Source organism: Sus scrofa, chromosome 2 (assembly GCF_054392235.1).
Source record: "Sus scrofa isolate SSC_HxYL_T2T_F1_AM1 chromosome 2, Sscrofa_HxYL_maternal_Yorkshire_Landrace_v2.0, whole genome shotgun sequence".
NCBI classification, from domain to species: Eukaryota; Metazoa; Chordata; class Mammalia; order Artiodactyla; family Suidae; genus Sus; species Sus scrofa.
Window position 1 is genome coordinate 2,608,075 of NC_139384.1, and position 21,315 is coordinate 2,629,389.

Here is a 21,315-nt window from a genome sequence, read left to right on the forward strand (position 1 = left end):
GGCGGTTCTGCTCCACGCAGCCAGGCAGGGACTCAGGCTCCTCCGGTCTGTAGCAGGGACGTTCCCTGGACTCTGGGATCCTCCACAGTGTCTGCCCAGAGGAGAGGGACGGAGACAGAGAACTCACGGTCCACATCTGTCCTCCCATCTGCCCTCCCATCCTCCAGAGGCTGTTCCTGATCTGTGCTCCTGACCCAGGCGCTTGAACAATGTACCTGACCCATGCACCTGACCCATGCACCCAACCCATGCACTTGACCCAGGCACCCAACTCAGGCACTTGACCCAGACACCTGACCCATGCACTTGACCCATGCACCCAACCCATGCACTTGACCGAGGCACCTGACCCCATGCACTTGACCGAGGCACCTGACCCCATGCACTTGACCCTGGCACCTGACCCATGCACTTGACCCAGGCACCTATAACCTATGCTCCTGACCGCAGAGACCCCAAGAAGGAAAAGGTCACTGCGTGTGGAGAACAACAGCTGTTTGCACGCGCACACGCACATGCACGCTGGCGGCCTCCCCCCCACCCCCCGACTCTTGTCAGTGTGGAGCTCCCTGCCCCTGGTCACCGTCCACCGCTCAGAACGCCCGTCCTGCTTCAACCCCAGTGCTGAGCTCAGGGGTCTTCCTGAGAAAACCCTGGGCAGTCAGCTCCACCCACGTGTGAGGTGGAGCAAAAGAAAGAGCTGTGACAGGGGAAGGCCACTGTCCACCCAGGGATGGGCAGCGACCCTGGAAGAAGGGCTGAGAGGCCAGTCCTGAGGGCTGTGCTGCCCGACGGAGCGACTGCTGGTCTCGCACTGGTGGCCGTGATCCTCCCCAGCGTCGCCTCGACCCAGCGGGTCCCAGGGCACTGCCCGGGGGGGACGCCTGGGGTGCGGATCCTGGAGCCTCGGGTCAGCTCTTCATCCACGGGTCAGACGCGCCTGTGTGATTCCGTGTAAAGAATGTGATTTAACAGGTCCAGTTACTCACTGGGAACCCTGAGCTGTGGCCGGCAGCCCGTGACACACCAGACGCAGCTTGGTTGACACGTGGTTTCTTTCAGACCCCCCTTCAGCGCTGTGCAGGGGGGGGCTGGGTTTTTTTTTCCTCTTTCTTCTTTTTAGGGCCACCCCCGCGGCATGTGCAAGTTCCCAGGCCGGGGGTCGAATTAGAGCTGCGGCTTATGGTCCACACCACAGCCACAGCGACGCAGGATCCCAGCCACATCTGTGACCTACACCCCAGCTCCCTTAGCCCCCTGAGCTAGGGCCAGAGGTCGAACCTGCATTCTCACGGACCCCAGTTGGGTTCGTCACTGCTGACCCATGACGGGAACTTCAGGGGGCCCGTTTTGAACAGCAAAGTCGCCAACAGAGCGCATGGAAACGCGTGAACAGGGCACCGCGCTTGTGATGAGAGGGACACTTGCTTACAGCTGGCTCTGGTCAGACGCAGCCAGGAACCAGCCCGTCTGCCTTGTGCCTAAGTGGGCACAGAGGAGCCACGTGGATGGGGTTGCCAGGACATTTTAGCGAGTAGGCACATTCCCAGATACAGAATCCGCGAATACCGAGAACCACCCGGGTGCGGGCACGTGGCGGCTCGCGTGTCGTTTTCCTGGCGTATCCTGAGTCGCAGGTCCTGCCCCAGCTCACCCCGGATCTGCGGGGACGTTTGAGGGTCTGCGAGCCCTGAAGGGGCTTTGGAAGCGTCTTGTGGGCATCTTGATTTTCTCCTTCCCTGGGCTCCTGATGAGTGGGCTTCAGTTATGTTCCCGGAAAGTGTGGGCGCTGGCCGTTCTGTGCCCCGCGGGAAAAACTTCCGACCTGCAGCTTTTCTTCCCTGTTTCTCTCTTCCTCCCCGTGGGAGGGGTTCTCTGCTCCAGAGCCGCGATGGCTCGCACGTTCGCCTGCTCTCCCGGCTCTGTCACCTTCTCCCTAACTGCTTTGATCACCTGGCCTCTTCCCCTGTTTGTTCTTTCCACATGGCATTTTCAGGTGCCCGCCTTCTCTGCTGTGCTTTGTCATTTTGAGTGGATTGCGGTCCCGTTTTGTTGCCTTTCCGCTTGTTTTCGCAGCCCTGCGCATGCTCTTTCGGAAAATTATTCCTTGGGGTTGTTACTTGTGTGTGTGGTAGGTTTTATGGCTTATTATTTTCCTCCCCAGCGTGAACTGCTCCCGTGAATCTTGCTGCTTCTGATCGGGGTGTGTTTTCATCCAGAGCAGATGCACCAGGTGTCTGATTGCCCCCCGCCGCCCTGCTTCCTTTTCTCTGCTTCTTCCCTGGTCCTGTCCCCTCGTGCCTGCGCTGTCTCCCAGCCTGTGCCCGCGGTCCATCAGCAGCCTAGACTGCAGGGTCTGCCTGGTGGCCCTTGGAGACACAGAGGCCCCAGGCAGGAGTGTTGAGTCTCTTTAGGGAGTCTGGGCTCTCTCGGAGGTCCCGTCATGGCGCAACGGAAACGAATCCAACTAGGAGCCATGAAGTTGTGGGTTCGATCCCTCGCCTTGCTCGGTGGGTTAAGGATCCAGCATTGCTGTGACCTGTGCTGTAGGTGGCAGATGCAGTTCAGACCCCACGTTGCTGTGGCTGGGGTGTAGACTGGCAGCTGCGGCTCTAACTCAGCCTCTAGTCTGGGAACCTCCATGTGCTGCAGGAGGGGCCCTAAAAAGACAAAAGCCAAAAAAAAAGGAAGTCCGGGCTCTCCTTTTCCGGGATTTTCTGGTGCAGGTGCTGTCCTTTTCTTGTGGAGGGGCACCCCCAGCCCTCGGGGCACCCCCACATGGTGAGGGCCCTGGGCGGGGGGGGGGGGTTCTCTTCTCTCCCCGACCCCTTCCCAGGCAGAGGGACCCAGGTAACCCGTGCTCACAGCCGTCGGGATCTGAGTGTGCCGGTGCAGAATGTGTGGCTCTCTGACCCGCCGGTTACACTGCGGGGAGTGACGGTTGGGAGTCAGCACCCCCCCGCCCCCGGCACCGCCGAGGATTCGGTTTCCCTGGGCTGTTGGAGAAGGATGGTTCTGGCCTTCGGCTGTGTCTGTTTTCCACTTTGGGGTGCTTTGGGGGTGGCTCTCATACGGGGACTCACTGGGTCGGTCCTAGCTTCACCTTCAGCCTTTCTCGGCCCCAGAGTGCTGCTCCGCTCATCAAAAGCCCCTCCCTGGTGGGGACCCCGGTGACCCACGCCACCCGCCACCCCACTGGGGGCCTGCCCTCACGGGGCAGGGTTTTCACCACCTGAGGCCCTGAATTCTGTTAGCGATGCTGGGGGGGGGGGGCGGTCGGAGGGCGGGGAAGCATGCCTCTTGGATTTCGGACCCCAGACTTGAAGACCCCCACGGGAAGGCAGAGGCTGGGGCCTCTGGGGACGTGCCCCTCCCCTCTCCCCCCCCCCCGTCACCCCAGGGGCGCCACCCATGTGCCTGTGCCCGGCGCCAGTGCTGACCGTCCCCGAGCGCCAAGGCCCGCTTCCAGGAGGGATGTGACCCGTGGGCTGGGCGTGCAGCCGGGACCCGGCCACGGCGAGTGCCCGTCATGCGTCTGTTACCCGATGGCTGAGCCTTGTCGAAGCCTGTCCACTGGCACCGTCCGTCACGATGGGGAGCGAGGCCTTTCACCTTCTTGGCTAATGAGAGGCCGTGGGCACCGGGCGGGGACGTCAGGGAGCTTGTCACAGGCCGGACGGATGGCCAGCAGCTCAGGCCCGGAAGGTGTGCTGTCCTCAGGCCACAGGCTGTGGGGACCTGTCCGACTGGAGACATGCCTGCTCCCCAGGCCCAGAATCACCAAGATTCTTCCTGAAAGGAAGAGCCTCCCAGGGCTTTCGGGTCGAGCTAGGAACATAACTTTCCAGAACCTTCTGAAGACCCTGACGCTTCTCTTGGTCCAAGACAAACAAAGGCAGGAGCCCGAGGCTAGAGGCCCCGGGTGTGAGTGCTAAGGACAGAGTAGCTGTTGTTGCTGCACAAAGGGCCTGGCCTTGGGGGGACCTATGCCGGGGGCGCAGGAAGGGCCTGGAACCCCACCCAGTGGACTCTCAAGCTGCTGAGCGGGTCCGTCACCCAGTGCCCCCCACCCGGCTGCCAGCCTGCGGCTTCTCCAGAGGCCCGTGTGGCTGTCCCTCTGCCGCCCCAGGTGGGCTCTGGACCCACTTCTCCTCCTGAGCGACCCCTGTCTCCACGTCTCACGCGTCCAGTGGGGCTGCAGCGTGGAAGCTTGGGGGTGAGCTCCCTCGCCCACCTCAACTCCCGAGCGCAGAGTCCTGGGTGGGGTTCACGGGGTGGCAGGGCCCAGTGGGCGCTGGGGTGGTGCGGGGCAGGCATGCCTTCTGCTCGCTGGAGCATCACAGATGCACAAAGAGCTTTCTGTGGGGTTGAGCTGGTGCCATCAGTAAACTTGGCCTTTTAAGCAAGAGGCACGTGCCAAAATCAATAGAAACCATAGTTCTTGTGTCAGTTCTATTTTGGGGCACAGGGAACGGGGAAGTGGGAACAGAGTTGGCACGAGGACCCACCCTAAATGTCACATCACAAGGACAGTGCAGAAGAAAACAGACGAGGACAGGGACGAGCTCTCGAGGTCTCCTCGGGCGGGTGCCACGCCAGCCCCCGAGCCCACCTCCACACGAGGCTTTGGCACCAAGAAGCCGCCCTGTAGCTGTCGGCCCACGTGTCCGCCCCATGGCCCGTCTGAGCGAGTTCACGGGGCTGCGGGGGCCTGGCCCACCTCCTGGCAGAGGCGTCGGGAAAAGGCCCTTTTGCTTTCGTCAGTGTCCCCAGTTCTAGGATAAGAGTGCATCATCAAGCGTGACATTTCGTTTAGGAAGAAGCATTTCAGCTGCCACCCCAAACCAGTTTATTCCCGTCCGCCACTCGCCCTCCCTCAGATGTCCCCCCAGCGCAGCAGCCCGCCGTGTCCCCCCACCCCGCATCCCCGCCAGGCCTGGCCCCCCGCCCCGCCCCGCCTCCAGGCGCACTCTCAGGTCCGCCCCTGGCCTGCGACTGGACTCTCAGATCTGCTCCGTCCAGGTGGCCTTGGTCCTCCTGCTCGTCACCGAGCGTCAGAACAGGACGCCAGGAGCACGAGGGTCGGGCTCCTCCTCTTGCAGGTTTTAAAACCTGTCCTTGATCCTGTTGCCGCAGTCATCCCGCCTCCGTTTCATACATGAGGCTTCCCGTGGGTCCGGCTACGGGGAGGACAGCGCCTGTCTTGGCGGATTCCAAGCCCACCTCCTCCAGGCCCTGGGGCTGGCCCCTCCTTCCTCAAAGACCTGGAGGTGGGCGTGCATCAGGAGAGAAGGTTCTGGAAGGCCTCTGCTGGAGGGGCTTGGTCACCTTGAGGCACTCCATTGGAGCACATGGCTGGGCAGGTGTCCAGTTTATCACTCCGGGCCCCTGGGTGGGGGGCGAGTCCCCTTCTGCGACTGAACCGCAGACTCTGAATCCCACTCCCAGAAGCTTTGTTCCTGACGTGTCCCTCCGAGCAGATGCTGTGGGGCGGGTGGTCCCTGTGCCCTGCTCTCTGGCCGTCCAGGCCCTGGCTGATCGGAAGGCGGGAGGCGGGGGCCGAGGAAGCGCAGGCTGGCTGAGCCGGCCCTCCCCAGGCTCTCCTGCCCAGGCTTGTCTCACAGAGAAGAGTCCTCTTCCTGGGGGCCCCTCCCTCCCTGAGCCTTTCCCTCTTCTCATCTCTCCCAGCAGCCAAGCTGGGCGAGGCCCTCTGGCTGTCTGGCTGGCGGGAGGCCCTGGTAGCTTCCTGTCCAGGGTCTCGGCTCCAGCTTGAGCTCCCGCCTCGGGACCGGTCCTCGTTTCTCCCTTGACACCTTCTCAGCTGAAAGCTCAGAGGTCAGGAACAGGTGCCGTGACCTGTCTTCTTCCCTCTGACCCTCCGGCCAGGCTTGCCTCTCTCGGCCAGTGGTTACCCTGCAAAGACCTCACTGAGGTGACGCTTACGCCATAAAGCTCCCTCGTTTTAAGGGTACCGCGGTTGTCAGGAAGCTGCGTTGCCACCTGGCTCTGGCACCTTCCCATCCTCCTCAGCCCGTTTCTCCTCGTCCCCACGTCCAGCCCGACGACCACTAGCCGTGCGCTGTCTCCTCGGGGCCCCCTTCTGGATGATTCACGTGAACGTGCCACACAGCGTGTGCCCTTCTGTGTCTGGTGTCTCTCCCCCAGCGGGCTGGTTTCGAGGTTCGTCCCCGTGGTGCCCTCCGTGCCTCCTTCCCCAGCGTCGCCCAGCGTAGCTCGTTGTGTGGCTGGAACCACCTCCGGCTGCTGGCCGGTCGGGTTGGTCCCGCCTTCCGGCTTCGGACCGTCTCTGATTCCGGACACAGGAGCCATCCCGGCGTTCCATCCCTCCACCGATCCGAAGTCCTGCCCTTGGACCTTCTGCATCCCCTTGGATCTGTGTCCCTCTCCCCACCCTTGTCGCCACCCCCGCCAGCCTTCTCCTGGGCCGGGGAGCTGCCGAGCCCTCTTTCCGTTCCCAAGTTTTCCACGCATTGTGCAGACTGGTTGTTTTGACTTTGTATTTTGGTCGTTGTGTGTGTGTGTGTTGTTTTCTTTTTCTTCTTCTTTTTTTTTTTTTTTTCTGCAACCGCGGCATGTGGAAGTTCCTGGGCCAGGTATCGAACCCCTCCCCCAGCAGTGACAACGCGGGATCCTTGCCCCACTGCGCCACCAGGGATGTCCTAGAGTGGTCGTTTTCAATGCAATCCCAGTTGCCACTTTGTGGTGGCTCCCGCCCCTGCTGAGTTCTTACTGTTCTTAGGATAAGAGCAAATGAACACGGGCGTTTCCGTCATGGCTGAGCAGTAACGAACCCAACCAGTATCCACGAAGACACAGGTTCGATCCCTGGCCTCAGTGGGTTAAGGATCCGGTTGTGCTGTGAGCTATGGTGAAGTTCTCAGACATGGCCTGGATCTGGCATTGCGGTGGCTGTGGCATTGGCCGGCAGCTATAGCTCCCATTCCACCCCTCGCCTGGGAACCTCCGTATGCCACGGGTGTGGCCCTAAAAAGACAAAAAAAAAAAAAAAAAAGAAAGAGCAAATGCACAGGGCACCCCCCCCCCCCCGCAGAGCCACCATCTTCATGTCTTCAGGACGTCTTAGGAATTCATCTCAGCCCTGTCCTGCGGTGGCTGAGGGTGACATCTGAGCTGCACCCCAGATGATGGAGGTTAGCTCGGGAACTCAGAACCTTCCAGGCAGAGGGTCACAAGAGCATCACGCTCTGGGCCTGCAGGTCAAAGAAAGCAGAGAAGGCCAAGGCCGCCAGCTGGGCGGGGTGCCCATGGGGGAGGGAGGTGTGAGGGGCTGAGGGGAGGGGTGGTGCTTCCACCTGAAGGGCCCTGGGAGCTTGGACAGGTCGGTGCAGAGCAGGCGACCTCACTGATAGAGAGATGGGGGAGTTTCCATCGTGCCTCAACGGTAACGAACTCAACTGATACCCATGAGGATTCAGGTTCAATTCCTGGCCTCGCTCAGCAGATTAGGGATCCCACGTTGCTGTGGCGGTGGTATAGGCTGGCAGCTGCAGCTCCGATGCAACCTCTAGCCTGGAAACTTCATATACCGCAGGTGCGGCCCTAAAAAAGAACAAAAAGGCGAATGAGGGGATCTTGGCTTCTGTTTGGGGGGTGAGGGAAGGAAGCAGAAGCAGGAAAGAGGCTCCTGCAAGAATCCAGGGAGGCGCTGATGGAGGCTGGGACCCAGGGTGGCAGGAGAAGGGAGACCCAGCGACAGGTTTCCGGTGACAAGGTTGAGGTCATCAGAGCAGCTGTGACTCTTGGATGAAGGTGTGCTCTGGGCAAAGGGTCCTTCAGGGTCACTTTTATCAACACGTTTTAAAATGTGCCGCCTGCCTTCTGGCAGGGTCTCGGCACAGGGACAACAGCAGCAAAGACTCATTTTCTTGCAAAAGTTGAACTGGAATTTATAGCACACTTTGCCCATTGAAAGGATACAATCCGCTGGATTTTAGTCAATTCGCAGCTGAGGGTACCCACCACCACAGTGAATCTTAGAATATTTTTGTCACCCAAGAGGACACCCCATACCTGTTAGCGGTCGGTCCCCCACGCCCCCTCGCTGGTCCCTGGCAACCTCTGATCTGCTCTCTGTCTCCATGGATTTGCTTGTCCTGGACGTTCCATGCCAGGCACATCAGGTGGTGTGTCTCCTGTTGAGACAAGCCCGTCCCCTCACGTCTTCGCCCCCAGACACTGCTTATCTCACTGATGCCTTAAACATCTCCACGAACAGCCTCCCGTGTCACATAGTAGCCCAGGTGACGTGGAGATGAAAAGACTCCTGGACCCGAGCAAGCATTCATCTTTTGTGCTGCCCTCTTGTTTTCTGAGATTCCTGTCCCAGGAGGTACTGTCTTCTTTGGGCTTGCTGAGCCCAGAGAAATTTGTTTGGGATTTTAGACTCAATTAGAAAGAGAGTTGGATGTGACCCTCGCTTGTGTACATGTTCAGCCCTTAAGGAAGTCATCAGAGAGGAATCGATGGGCAGACGGAGAAAATGGTGATGCCGTCCTTTTATCAAGAGCTTTGTTTATGGTCTTGGGGTGTAGCCCAGCGCTGACTCCAGACCAGACAGGGAAGCCCCCCAGGAAGCTAAGGAACGCCGTAGGTTCCAGACTGATGTGTTTTTTTAAATTCAGAGAAAATTAAAAACATAAGAAAACACAAAGCATATTATAACTACCAGCTTTTATTGTTTATTTGCAGAATTGGCAATAGTTCATGTTTTGGCATTTTTTTAAATCATAGAGTCAAAACATTCCTGAAAAAGTCAAAGTGCCCCTCATCTTCCTGCCCAGGCCTCGCTGCTCAGAGGCAGACACTGTTGTGAATTCACTGTGAATCCTTCTTCTCTCTAGTTCTCTTTTTATATGTATCAGTGATTGCCAAATGGTGTTGTGTTGTTGTGTAAAAAAAGGTATATATATATATATATATGTATATATATATATATATATATATATATATATATCTGATATCACACTGGGCATGTCATTTATGACATGTTTTCCACTTGGTGTTATATTTTTAGGATTTTTTTTATTGTTAGTATCTATCTATCCATCCATCCATCCATCCACTCATCCATCCATCCATCCATCCATCCATCCATCCATTCATCCATCCATCCAGCCATCCACTCATCCATCCATCCATCCATCCATCCATCCATCCACTCATCCATCCATCCATCCAGCCATCCATCCATCCATCCCTTTATCCATCCAGCCATCCATCCAGCCATCCACTCACCCATCCATCCATCCACTCATCCATCCATCCATCCATCCATCCACTCATCCATCCATCCATCCATCCAGCCATCCAGCCATCCATCCATCCATCCACTCACCCATCCATCCATCCATCCACTCATCCATCCATCCATTCATCCATCCATCCATCCATCCATCCATCCATCCATCCACTCACCCACCCATCACTCCACTCATCCTTTCATCCATCCATCCATCCATCCATCCATCCACTCACCCATCCATCCATCCAGCCATCCATCCATCCATCCCTTTATCCATCCATCCATCCATCCATCCATCCACTCACCCATCCATCCATCCATCCACTCATCCATCCATCCATCCATCCATTCATCCATCCACTCACCCATCCATCCATCCATCCATCCATCCATCCATCCATCCATCCCTTTATCCATCCATCCATCCATCCATCCACTCACCCACCCATCACTCCACTCATCCCTTCATCCATTCATCCATCCATCCATCCATCCATCCATCCATCCATCCATCCACTCACCCATCACTCCACTCATCCATTCATCCATCCAGCCATCCATCCACCCATCCACCCAGCCATCCAGCCATCCACCCACCTATCCATCCACCCTTTTGCATTACAGAAATATATGGTTTGGATGTTTGCTCTCTATTTTGAGCAACCCTGTTATCCCTTTTGTAGGATGCATTGGGATCTCTTTTGGGGATGAAAGCAGGGGATCTGGTTTTCTTTCTTGCATCAGTAGTTGGTTGCTGAGGCCAAAGAGAGCCCTTCTCTCCCAGCCCCCAACTCCCTCTGCCTTCGTTTTCTCCAAGATGCGGTGAGATGTTCACCCTTGTGTTCCTTCAATGGAGCGGCTTGTGCTTTGCCGTTTTAGTCAGGAAATGGGTGAGTCATTGACTGTTGAAAACAAAGGGGAAGGCTCAGGCGTCCTTGGGGAAAGACCCCCAAGGAAGTCAGGCTCTCCTCGTGCTGATCATACTGATGTCACGTTATTCATCCCACTGGCAGCTAAAGGCCTAGAGGGGCTTTATTTTCTCATGCGTCTTTGAAAGACAAAAAGCCTCTTGCACTGGCCTCAGTCTGTGTGTGGTGAGGATTCTATGCCGCAGGTCCCGTTAGACGCTGGGCCAGTGCTCCACGTAGGAGAGGGTGGGGCTGGCTCCCAGGGGTCCCGTCACCCCAGGACAGACGTCTGGCCCCCGCGCTCTTCTCCTTCAGCTTCGTGTTAGTACCCACGTAAATCCCTTTGAGAAAATAATGTGCGGTCTGGAATTCTTACACCCCTGTAGAAAGCTGTGCACATCCCACACTGTGGTGAGAATATTGTGGTTCAGAGGCCGCAGTGGGAGGGAGCAGAGGTCCCCTCCTCCCAGGTGTCCCAGGCGGATCAGAGGGTTCCAGAGGTGGCAGGTGGAAGGTGTGGCTCATTGATATTTCATTTTCTGCATTGATGCCGAGGATGAGGCTGTTTTCCAGCCCCTTGGCTCTGTGGTTGGGTTTCCGAGGCTGGGCCTGGACCTCCTCCCCGCCTAGTTCTGACCATTCTGCTCCCAGCCTTCCTTTCTGGGCAAATGGATGGAGCCCTGATTTCGCTTGGTGGGCACAGCAACCAGCACAGCGTCCGTCCCCATCTGATGGGGTTGCTGTCTCCTGTCCCCCTCTCTCCCCACAGAATCTACTTCTTGCTGCCCGCCCCTTCCCCGCGCCCCCGCCGGTATCTCGGCTCCATCCTGGGTTGTGGGTCAACTGGACACTCATCAGCCGTTCATTCCAGCCCCGCCCCGGTATCTGCATGACGCTGGGGCGGGTCTGAGGTTCTGGGCGTTTCTCTTAGGGCTTGGGGCTGCTAATACCCCCTCCTGGAGAATATAAAATGATGATGCCTTTGATGTGCTACTGAGTGGGGGGGGGTCGCCCCACCTGCCCACACCCACACGTGTCGATAAGAAAGGGGAGGTGCCTTTACTCAGAATGCTGGCCGTCTGGGGGGGACGGTGGCCTCAGAGTTCCCCGTAAACCACCTCTGATGATTCTTCTAGGACATGAAACTTGTAAACAGAAACTGAGGAAATCTCAAATGATCATTAAGTTGGGGGTCAGGACTGCCACATTCTTGCCCTGGAGGTTTTCTGTCTTAGCCACATCCATGGCTTATGGAAGTTCCTGGGCCAAGGATGGAAACCGGCATATACCGTAGCTACGGCAACCCTGGATCCTTAACCCAGTGCACCGGGCTGGGGATCGAACCTGCACCTCCGCAGGGACCCAAGCTGCTGCAGTTGGATCCTTAATCCGCTGCGCCACAGCGGGACGTCCTAGATGGTTCCTGTTCAGACAGTCTGGTCATGAAGTTTGTCCGGAAGATGACCAAAGGGGAAGCTAAGGAAGCGATGGGGTCACCTGTCACCCTTCATTTCTGCTTCCTCGATCTGCGGAAGGAACCGACAGGTTAAGGCAGGTATTGTGTGATTAAACGATTTGAAAGGTGGGAGTTCCCTCTGTGGTGCAACAGAATCAGTGGTGTTTCTGGAGCCCTGGGACGCAGGTTCGATCCCTGGCCGGGTTAAGGATCCAGCATGGCAGCACCTGCAGCCTATGCTGTAACCGTGGCTCAGATCTGATCGCTGGTCTGGGAATGCCTTATGTCTCAGCAGCCAAAAAAGAAAAAAACAGAAGAAAAAGAAAAAAAGATTTGAAAGGTGCGCTTGGGCCAGAGAAGAATAAAACGTGGAAATGCCTGGTTGAAAAATGAGTTACAGTGTAGCTTCGCTGAAGTGACAGCAAAAGGGGCTTCTTGCTGAGCATGCTTTCCTGCAGAGAGCTGCTTACACGTGGCCCACGGGCGCACAGCAAGGGCTTTGTGTCTGCAGTCAGGACGGTTTAATTCTACCCCCATCTACTCCTACCCACCCCACTTACTGATTCCAGAAGGTCCTCTCCGGTCAGCGGCACGTCCTCTGCTTTGCTCTGGTCCTGCCTGAAATGATGATGCCAACAGGGGGAATTAACTCTCCTCCAAGGAGGGCATGTATCTCTGACAGAGCCCAGCCGGTGCCTGTCCCTGCCTATGGCCTTGGCAGTGGCAGAGGACCCCTAGCTGGCCCCTTAAAGGCCCCTCCTGCCACTTCACCGCAGCAACCAGGGGCTGCTGTCAAGCTTTGCTTGTTTGAAAAGTGTTATTCTGAGTGGAGAGACAAATCCAGGGCCAGCTGGACCTCCTTGGTGTTTCAACCTTCGGAGCCCTAGCTCGCGGCCCTCGGCCTCCTCCGTTCAGGCTGTCCTTCCTGGGTCAAGGTCCCCCAGCGTTTCCCTCAGGGCGTAGAAACATGTGCCTTCACCTGTTTCCCATGACAGCATCTTGATGTTTTGCCGCCTCGAGTACAGCCCGATGGGTCTTGGTCCACAGCACAAAGCAGTATTTCATGGGGACGATGCCATTTGAAAACCCCCAGGCACAGTTTGGGTGGCAGAGGCTGGCAGAGACACAGACAGCACATACAACAGCCGTGAGAGGCCAGGACGCCGCTCCGTGTACCTTTATGTGGGTCTTTTGAGCGCGTCGTAAAGGCGTCGGGGGTGACGTGAAACGAGCCTCTTGTGTTAGGACGGATGTTCTCAGAAGCGGTTTTTTTTTTCCAGAACATCCGACCTCTTTACTGAATGCAGCTTAACAAGCCTCAGGGCCGGGGTGTCTGTCCTCACTGGGGTCTGTGCTTCCAGCTCTGTAACCTGCCTGGGGTGATGCAGGGAGGCCCCCCCCGGCACCAGGACCCCCGAGTGCTTCGTCACTGCAACCCCAACCCTGGCATTCATCTCGATTTTTCTGGGAGGAAGGCAAGAGCGAGCTGGATTTAAGCCTCACCTGAGGACCGTGAGTGGGCAGAAGGGCAGGGGAGGGACCTGCACGGGTCAAATGATTCAGCCTGGATTGTGGATGCTCGTCCCCCGGCCTCCAGACAGCTCGCTAACAGTACCTGTTGCACGTGGTGTCACATTCCCCGCGTGATCGAGCTCTGTCCAGCCGCTTCCTACCCTTCCGGCATCTTACAGAACGGCCCCTGTCGGCAGCTCCCTCTCGCAGGGCCCAGAGCAGATCTGCAAAGCGACCGACTCGCTTACACAAGAGTCTCTTGCTGTGTTTTTGTGAATCAGAACAGCCTTGTCCAGCTTCTGCTGGCTTCTGTCCTGCAGGCCAGCTTGTCCCGTAGACACATCAGAGCCCAAGGCACCAGATTTGGTGGCCTGCCGTGACTTAGTTGGCTACACAGACATGGCCCCGGTGGGGCCCTCGGGGTGAGACAGAGACTTGGCCATGTTCACAGTGTGATGGGCTGTGTTGTGTCCCCCAATATCCTGACCCCCAGCACCCCACTGGGACCGTACTTGGGGAGGGGGATCTTTAAAGAGGTGATGAAGGTAAATTGAGGTCACGGGGGTGGGGCCCAATCCCCCAGGACCGGGGTCCTTAGAGGAAGAGGAGGTCAGGACACAGACACGCACAGAGGGACGGCCCTGCGCGGACACGGGGGGCAGACGGCCGTCTACACGCCCAGGAGAGAGACCTCGGGAGGGAGCAGTCCTGCCCACCCCTGGGGCTCAGACGCCAGCCTCCAGGACGGGGGACAAGGCTGTCTGCTGTTTAAGCCGCCCAGGCTGTGGTGTTTGTTACAGCAGCCCGAGCGGACTCATACGCACAGACCCAGGGTCTCCCGTGGCCCATGCGGCCGGGGCGGGGGGCTGCTGCTCCATTTCTAGGGCCCCCTGTGCCTCCCCTGGTGTCCGGGTTTTCAGCCTCTGGTCTCCCAGAACAGCTACACGTCATGCTGACCACTTAGGAGAGTGGGACTCGCTCTTCATGGTCAGCGTGAACTTGACCAGGAGCTCGGCCCGCAGAAGGGCTGGAGTTCCGTGCGGCTTAACCGCACAGCGGCCACAGCTCAGGGGTTTTGCCTCGTTCGATGAGATGACGAGTTCCCAGCCCATGTGGGGCCGAGCAGGCCCCAGAAATGGCAGCTCCCACCATCCTGGTCCTGGTCCCGGTCCCGACCCAGCCCAGACCTGGCTTTCCTGCTGGGTTCCATCATCCTGATGGCACTTTGTGTTCCGTGCAGTTCGGCTCCATTGGCCGCTACTAAGCTGCAGGTCTGGTGATGGCAAGAGAGGGACAAAGCCAGTCCTCACGCAGCATCTCACACTCAGGGGTAGGGAGGCGGTCGGTGGCGCCTGCGGATTGAGAGAGAGAGGCCGTGGCCGTGGCCTGGAGAAGGCTGCGGACGCTTACCTGGCTGAGGGCGCCTCCCTCGTGGGGACGCTGAAGCGGCCTGCAGGCGTCCCAGAGCTTTCTGGACGCCGGGCTGCCCCAGACTCCTGACATCAAGGAGGGGTCGGTCACCACCCCCATCTCACGGACAGAGTGTGTGCTTCTCTGCCCTGTCGGCAGCCCGCCCTCCCCGGACCACCCGACCCCGCGATGAGGGCTCTGCTGGGGGTGGGGGAGCAGCCCTCTGACAGGCCTCTTGGAGAGGCCTTGCGTCTTCTCGCAAGTATCCTGCATCCTAAGCCACCAGCTCAGCCCAGACGCACCGGGAGGTTTCAGAAGGATCCGATGTCACAGCAGGAGACCAGGGAGTGACAGGTACCACGGCTACCTGTCAGTCAGGGGAGGGGGGACCATTGTGAAGCTAAGAACACTCCGCCTCACCTCCCAGGAGGCCAGAGAAATGCGGGGTGGTGGCACTGTGACCCACAGGCTGGGCGGGAGGGGGCGGGGGCAGCCGGATGAGCGTGGGTGGTCCGTGGGCAGTGGGTTCAACTCAGGGAGCTCAGGGGTCAGTTCGGGCTGAGGCGGCCACAGGGAGGGCACGTCCTGGGCCCTCTTGGGAGGTGTGTGTGCGACTTCAGCTGGCAGATGAGGACGCTCAGCTGCGGGCACAGGTGCCCAGGAGTGCATGTGACCTGTCATTCCAGAGGGTGGCCCGTGAATGTTTGGGCATTGTTAGAGTGTGTGTGTGTGCTTGTGTGTATGTGTGTTTGCATTTGTGTGTTTTTATGTGTTCATATACAGGTGCCTGTGTGTCTGTGTGTTTTGTTTATGTGTGTTTATACACACGTTTGTGTGTGTGTGTGTGTGTGTGTGTGTGTGTGTGTGTGCCAGTGCATGCGTGTATGGGGCCTGGGCACGGGCAGAGGCAGGCATTGGGCACTGACAGGCGGGACGTGGGAGCACTTGGCTTGAGAGGGGACCCTGTGGCTGCTGGGAATCGGGTTGTGTGGGGTGAGCTCAGCACAGGGGCTAAGAGCAACCCGGGGAGAGAGGACGGACGCTGCTGGCAGCAGTGAGGGCCAGACCGAGACTCGAGCACTGCAGGCGGTGGTGCAATCCAGACGGATCTAGAAGTGCAGGGCAGGGCAGAATCGAGAACTCCTCATGGGAGGAGGTCCTGCCCCTGAGATGGGGAGGGAGATGAGGGGAAGGCATCTGTTTGGGGGGCGGGGCTGGGTTCTTAGGTCGGGTGTCCGCGCACAGCCCGCCCTGGAGTTACTCAGCTGTGGCCGGGCACCCGGTTCCCTGCGTCCTACTGCCCTGTGAACTCGGCTTCGTGCTCAGCACCTTCCTTTGTCCCCAGAGCCCAGTGGCTGTTCCACCGCTGTAGGCTGATGAGCTGGTTCAGAGCTTCTTTTCAGCCTTGGGAATTCGCACCGGGGTAAAAAACCTTTGTTTGATGTGCTTTGTTGTAAAAACCTTTGTTTGAAGTGCTCTGTTGTTCCTCGGAGGCCTTTCTTTGGTCCACCCTCCCGGGAGCCCAGCCCGAGGTGGCGGGAAGGACGCCCCGTTTGCGGCTCTCCTCTGCTCTTGCCCAGAGATGCAGCGGTGGCTCACCTGCCCAGCCCCACGTGCCTCGAGCTTTGTCACTGTCTATTTTTAAAAGCATCTCAGAGCCTAGCGTCTACTTCTTTGAAAAGAATTATACAGCGTCTTTCAAACCCTCTCCCTCACGGTGGAGGTTAAACGCGTTCGCCCTTGTAGCTGCCAGCGTTCAACCCTGGGGCAGACTGACAGGTAATTGGGACATCTGAACAAAGGCAGCGGTCCACAAAGGACCTGGGCGGGAAGAGCCTCTTCCGTTTTCTCGGTGACTGTCCCGTGTCTTAAAATTTGCGCTGAGGGGCCATGGGCGACTGTGGAGAGGAAATCACGCGTCCGTCAAACAGCGAGGACTCGGGAACCAGGCTGAGGTTGAACTTCCACCAATTCCTGGACATGCGACCTTGAGGTGGTTGCATGACTCTTGGAGGCTCAGCTTCCCCATCTGGGCATGGGAATAATGATACTTATATTATAATTTAAGAACATATTAAGTATAGTTACTGATGCAGTCGTCATGTTATATCCATACTCATGACTACAGTAATACTTGGCATTCACAGTTGTGACGAAGGTAAGCTCAGTTAGCACAGTTTCTGGCGTATTAGGAGTCGGTCAGTGTCACCCGTGACTGTGTGACTATCGTGGCCATTGCATCACCGTCCGGTTCACTGTCACCGTCGCCAATAGCCCTGTCAGCACCACCAGCACCCTCCTCACCGCCACCACCACCATCAACCTCCCCATAGCGCCAGCATCACACCCCTCCAAGCTCTGAGCTCCTTAAGGGGCAAGAACCCTTCTCTTTTGGGGGAACCCAGTTCAACCCGTAACGGCGTTATTATCTGTGTTCAATCCGATCCTTAAAACATCCCCACAAGTTATGAGGTTGCCATGGTTTCCATCACAGAAACTGGAGTCCTGGGTTGCTAAGTTTGCCCAGGATCACAAGCTTAGCGTATGCAGTTGGCTCACAAACCCAAGCCTTTCTGACCACCAAGCTCCTTCTTCCAGAAGTTTCTCAGTGGGGGCCTCTTGGCATTTTTTGGAGCAGGAGGTTTCTTTGTGCACGGCTGGCCTGTGCACCACACGGTCTCAGCATCCCCAGCCCTGTCCACTCAGTGACAGCGGGCACCAGTCTCTGGGCTCCTCTACAGATGCCACACAGATACCCTGGAGGTGACTCCTAGACTGTGCTCTGCTCACCTGCTGGTGGGATCCTTTCTGTTGACTGAGGTGAGGGATGGGGGGCCTCAGGCCCTCTTTGGAGGCTGATATCCAAGGGAACTTGAGTTTGGGTGCCCGTGTCATGGGAGTCAGAGGTCTCAATGATTCCCCAAGCAGGAAGTGTCCCACTTGGTCACACCTGCTCATGCTTGCTTGCGGGGTTGGGGTCTTCAGATGTTCTTCTCACTCAGCCGGGGTGGTTGGGGCTGTGGCTGGCAGTCCCTGAAGGGCACAGCTGGCCCCGACCCCCCCTCAGCCCCAAGAGGTGCTCTCATCTTCCCTCTGTATTCAGCCTTCACCCCTGGGGAGGGACAGACACGTTCAGGCGCACCGGGTGGGGTTTCCCAGCAGCGGGGTCCGGGCTGCCCGCCGAACCAACCTCATTGTCTGGAGTAGCAGGGTCATCTTACCAGCAAGGAGGAGCTCAGCCGAGGCGGAGGCTCAGGAAGATACGAGATACGGCCTCGTGCATGTACTTGGGCGCACAGAATCCACCTGCGGAAAATTGACTTCAGCCCCACAGCCAGTGAGAGCTCGCAGTTTCTGAATGCTTCTGCTGCAACCCAGCTCTTGTTGAGGCTCTGATAATGAGAGTTTTAATTGGATAAGAGTTAGAAGTCAAGGTCAGAAGCGGATCTGGCCTCCCGCATGTCCTCCTGGCTGGCGGGCAAGTCTCACAGCAGGGAATGGGAGCGTGACCAGGTCGTGTCTGTCCGGTTCGTAGCGGCGCTGCTGTGTTTTTGAAAAGTGTCCCTGATTGGTTTGCAGGTGTTGTCCATACTGCGTTACTTTTTCAAAAATTAACTTTCATGACAAGTGATAGGCTTTCAGAAGCAAGCCGTTTTTCCCAACTGCCTTCCTTTGTGGCTCGGGAGGGCTGGCATCAGTGTTTTTACAGCTGTAGGTTCCGAGTCAGGCAATCGGGGTGGTTGCCAGAGGCCGTGCCCCTCTGCGTCTGAGGTGTCAGATGAGACAGTCAGGCCACACTGCAATTTGCTCGAGCGGTGGTCATCTGTTCCCTGGCCCGGCTGGAACAGCATCACCTCGAAACTGGTGAGAAATACGGCTTCTGGGCCCGACCCAGAGCCGCTGCCTCCGACACTCTGCGGGGAGCGGGAGGGGTGACAATCCGTGTTTTAACAAGTGTGGACGTTTGAGAAGCCCCACATAAGTGAGAGAGCTGCCCGAGGTGGTTGAGAGAGCAGAGCTGGGGGTGAGAGGGGAGGCCACGGAGACAGCGAGTGAACCTGCGCTTCCGCTCGAATGGTCACCAAAGCGCCGAGAAGGTCTTACTCTTTCACCCTGAACAGCCGGGGGCTCCAGGGCGCAGCGAAGCTCTCGGGATGGAATGGAAGCCCCTCTGGCATCTCCAGCCACGTGCCCAGGTGGCCTCCTGTGTCACTAACCAGGTGTCTTTGTCCCTCCACTGCAGAAGTGCATTCGATTTAACCCGGATGCCACGGTGTGGGTTGCAAAGCAGCGGATTCTGTGTTCGCTGAACCAGAGCCTGAAGGACATTCTGAACTACGGGCTGTTCCAGCCGGCGAGCGACGGGCGCCACGGCAAGTTCCTGGATGAGGAGCGGCTTCTGCGGGAGTACCCGCAGCCCACCGGCAAGGGCATCCCCTCGCTGGAGGTACGGGTCCCGCCTACAGCCTGGGCACGGGCGGGGAGGACACCCCCCAGCTCCACTCTTAAACAAGTGGGGAGTTCCCGTTGTGGCGCAGCGGGTTAAGAACCCGACACAGTGTCCGTGAGGATGCAGGTTTGATCCCTGGCCTCGCTCAGTGGGTTAAGGATCCCATGTTGCTGTGGCTGTGGTGTGGGCCTGCCACGGCAGCTCTGATTCAACCCCCTGGCCTGGGACCTTCCATATGCCGCAGGTGCAGCCGTAAAAGAAATTTAATTTGCTGCCTTGAGGTTACAGCTAATTTGATTGTGATTGGTGGGCTGTTGTGCGTTTTTAGCCATTTGTTTTCTCACTGTGGATTTGATGACTCTGTTGGAGAGACATGTGGGTGGGAGCAAACCACGGGCCTCATCCCAGCTGGTGTCACCAAGACCTGTGAGCCCTGAGGGTGCAGAATGGGGCTCCTTCTGCCTCCCCAAGTCAGACTTCCTGCCCCTGGGCACAGGGGAGCCAGGGGCCACCCTGCTCTTAGCAGAAGCATGATGCCCAGTGGACTCTTTGAGCTGCTGGGGCCAGTCATGTGCTCTTGGGGCTGCCTCCTGAAGTGCAGGGCACGTGTCCAGGGCAGCCCTATGCCCATGGAAAGTGTGTCCAGTCCCTGCCCTTGGGACCCCGAGTTTGCCACACCCCGAGATACGGTGTTCCCACGTGATCTGTTGAGACAGCGACACAGGAGAGGTGGCAGTGTGGGCATGTCTACTACTGCCACACCTGTCACTGTTGTCAAGTGGTGACATCCGTGTCTGCTTTGTCAGCAGCGAGAGCCTGGGAGGGTGGAACCACAGGTGGCATCTGGGCCATTGAGGGGGTGACTCTGAGGTCGGAGGCATCGCGGACCAGGGCGGCTCCTCGTCTGCACGCTCCTGGGTCTGCCAGTGCCGTCGAGGCTGAGGTTTGGGGGTCCCCGTTCAGGTGGATCGTGTAGGACCAGGGAGAAGAGTAGCCATGGCAGAAAAGGCCAGGTGCCACTGGGGAGTCATGTGACTTCCTGTTCTGACCTTAGTTTGCTCGTCTGTGAAATGGGGATTCGTTGGAGTTCCCTGGTGGCTCAGCGGGTTAAGGACCTGGCGTTGTTACTGCTGTGGTGCAAGCTCCCTGGCCTGAGAACTTCTTCATGCTGCAGGCACATCCGAAAAAAATGGGAACCCATGGAAAAGCCCTTGGTTGGAGATCTGCTCGGAACCAGCCCTCCCTTGGTGGGGGGTGGGGGCCCGTGCACAGGACCGTCCTGCCGGGTCGTCCGCTGGGCAGGGCTGAGCCGGGCCCGGAGCTGGACTCACCGGGCCGGCGTGGATAGGCGTTCTCTGCCTTGGATGATTTCAGTAAGACACGGCGGCTGCTTAGGGAACACGGAGACAAGAGCAGAAAAAGGCGTTTGTGCTTCTGAGCCTGCTTCCCTCTGTAGCCACAAGCCGTGAACCTGCGGCTCCGGGAAGGATCTTCTCTGCTCCCGTCCGGGGTGTTGTGGACTCTTTCTTTTTTTTTTTTTTGCTTTTTAGAGCCACACATGCAGCATATGGAGGTTCCCAGGCCAGGGGTTGAATCAAGGAGCTGCAGCTGCTGGCCTGCACCACAGCCACAGCAACACGGGATCCAAGCCTCATCTGCGACCTACACCGCAGCTCATGGCCACGCCGGATCCTTAACCCACTGAGCGAGGCCAGGGATCGAACCTGTGTCCACATGGATACAGTCAGATTCATTAGCTGCTGAGCCGCAGAAGGAACGCTGCAGGATCCTAAAACGGGCTGCGTCCCCTCCCGCCAGGTGGACCCTGCCGTTCACGTCGGCACACTTCATCCAGGAGCTGCTCGGCCTGTGTGTCACGGGACTTCCTGATTTCACTGGTTTATTTTGGCACTTAAATCAAGTTGGAGTTCCCGCTGTGGCACAGTGGAATAAGAATCCAACTGCAGTGGCTCGGGTTGCTTTGGAGGTGCAGGTTCAATCCCCAGGCTGGTGCAGTGGCTGCAGCTGTGGCTTGGATTCAGTCCCTGGCCCAGGGAGCTTCCATAGGCTGCGGGTGTGGCCATAAAATTAACAAACAAACATAAATTGTTTAGGTCTGTGCCACCAAGGAATTTTGTCTGCTGCGGGATGGCTGTCTGGTTTGGAGCAGAGTGGAGAGAACAATAAAAAGCTACTGCTCTGGATCGACTCTCAGGCTTAGCCTGCCCCTGCCCTGAGCCTGCCTCTCACCCCCATCCCCCGCCCAGCAATGGGGGGCAGGGGTGCAGATAAGACA

The 21,315-nt window shown here is 57.9% G+C and overlaps 1 protein-coding gene across 13 annotated transcripts in view; it reads left to right on the forward strand.

Moving 5' to 3' along the window:
- The window catches only part of SHANK2 (SH3 and multiple ankyrin repeat domains 2), a 513,576-nt gene that overhangs the window by 74,958 nt on the left and 417,303 nt on the right, over nt 1-21,315 (forward strand). For all 13 annotated transcript variants that reach the window (XM_085010449.1, XM_085010452.1, XM_085010454.1 and 10 more), the window contains exon 5: nt 18,813-19,016. In XM_085010449.1, the coding sequence (XP_084866575.1) occupies nt 18,813-19,016 (204 nt within the window). The remainder of the gene's footprint in view (nt 1-18,812; nt 19,017-21,315) is intronic.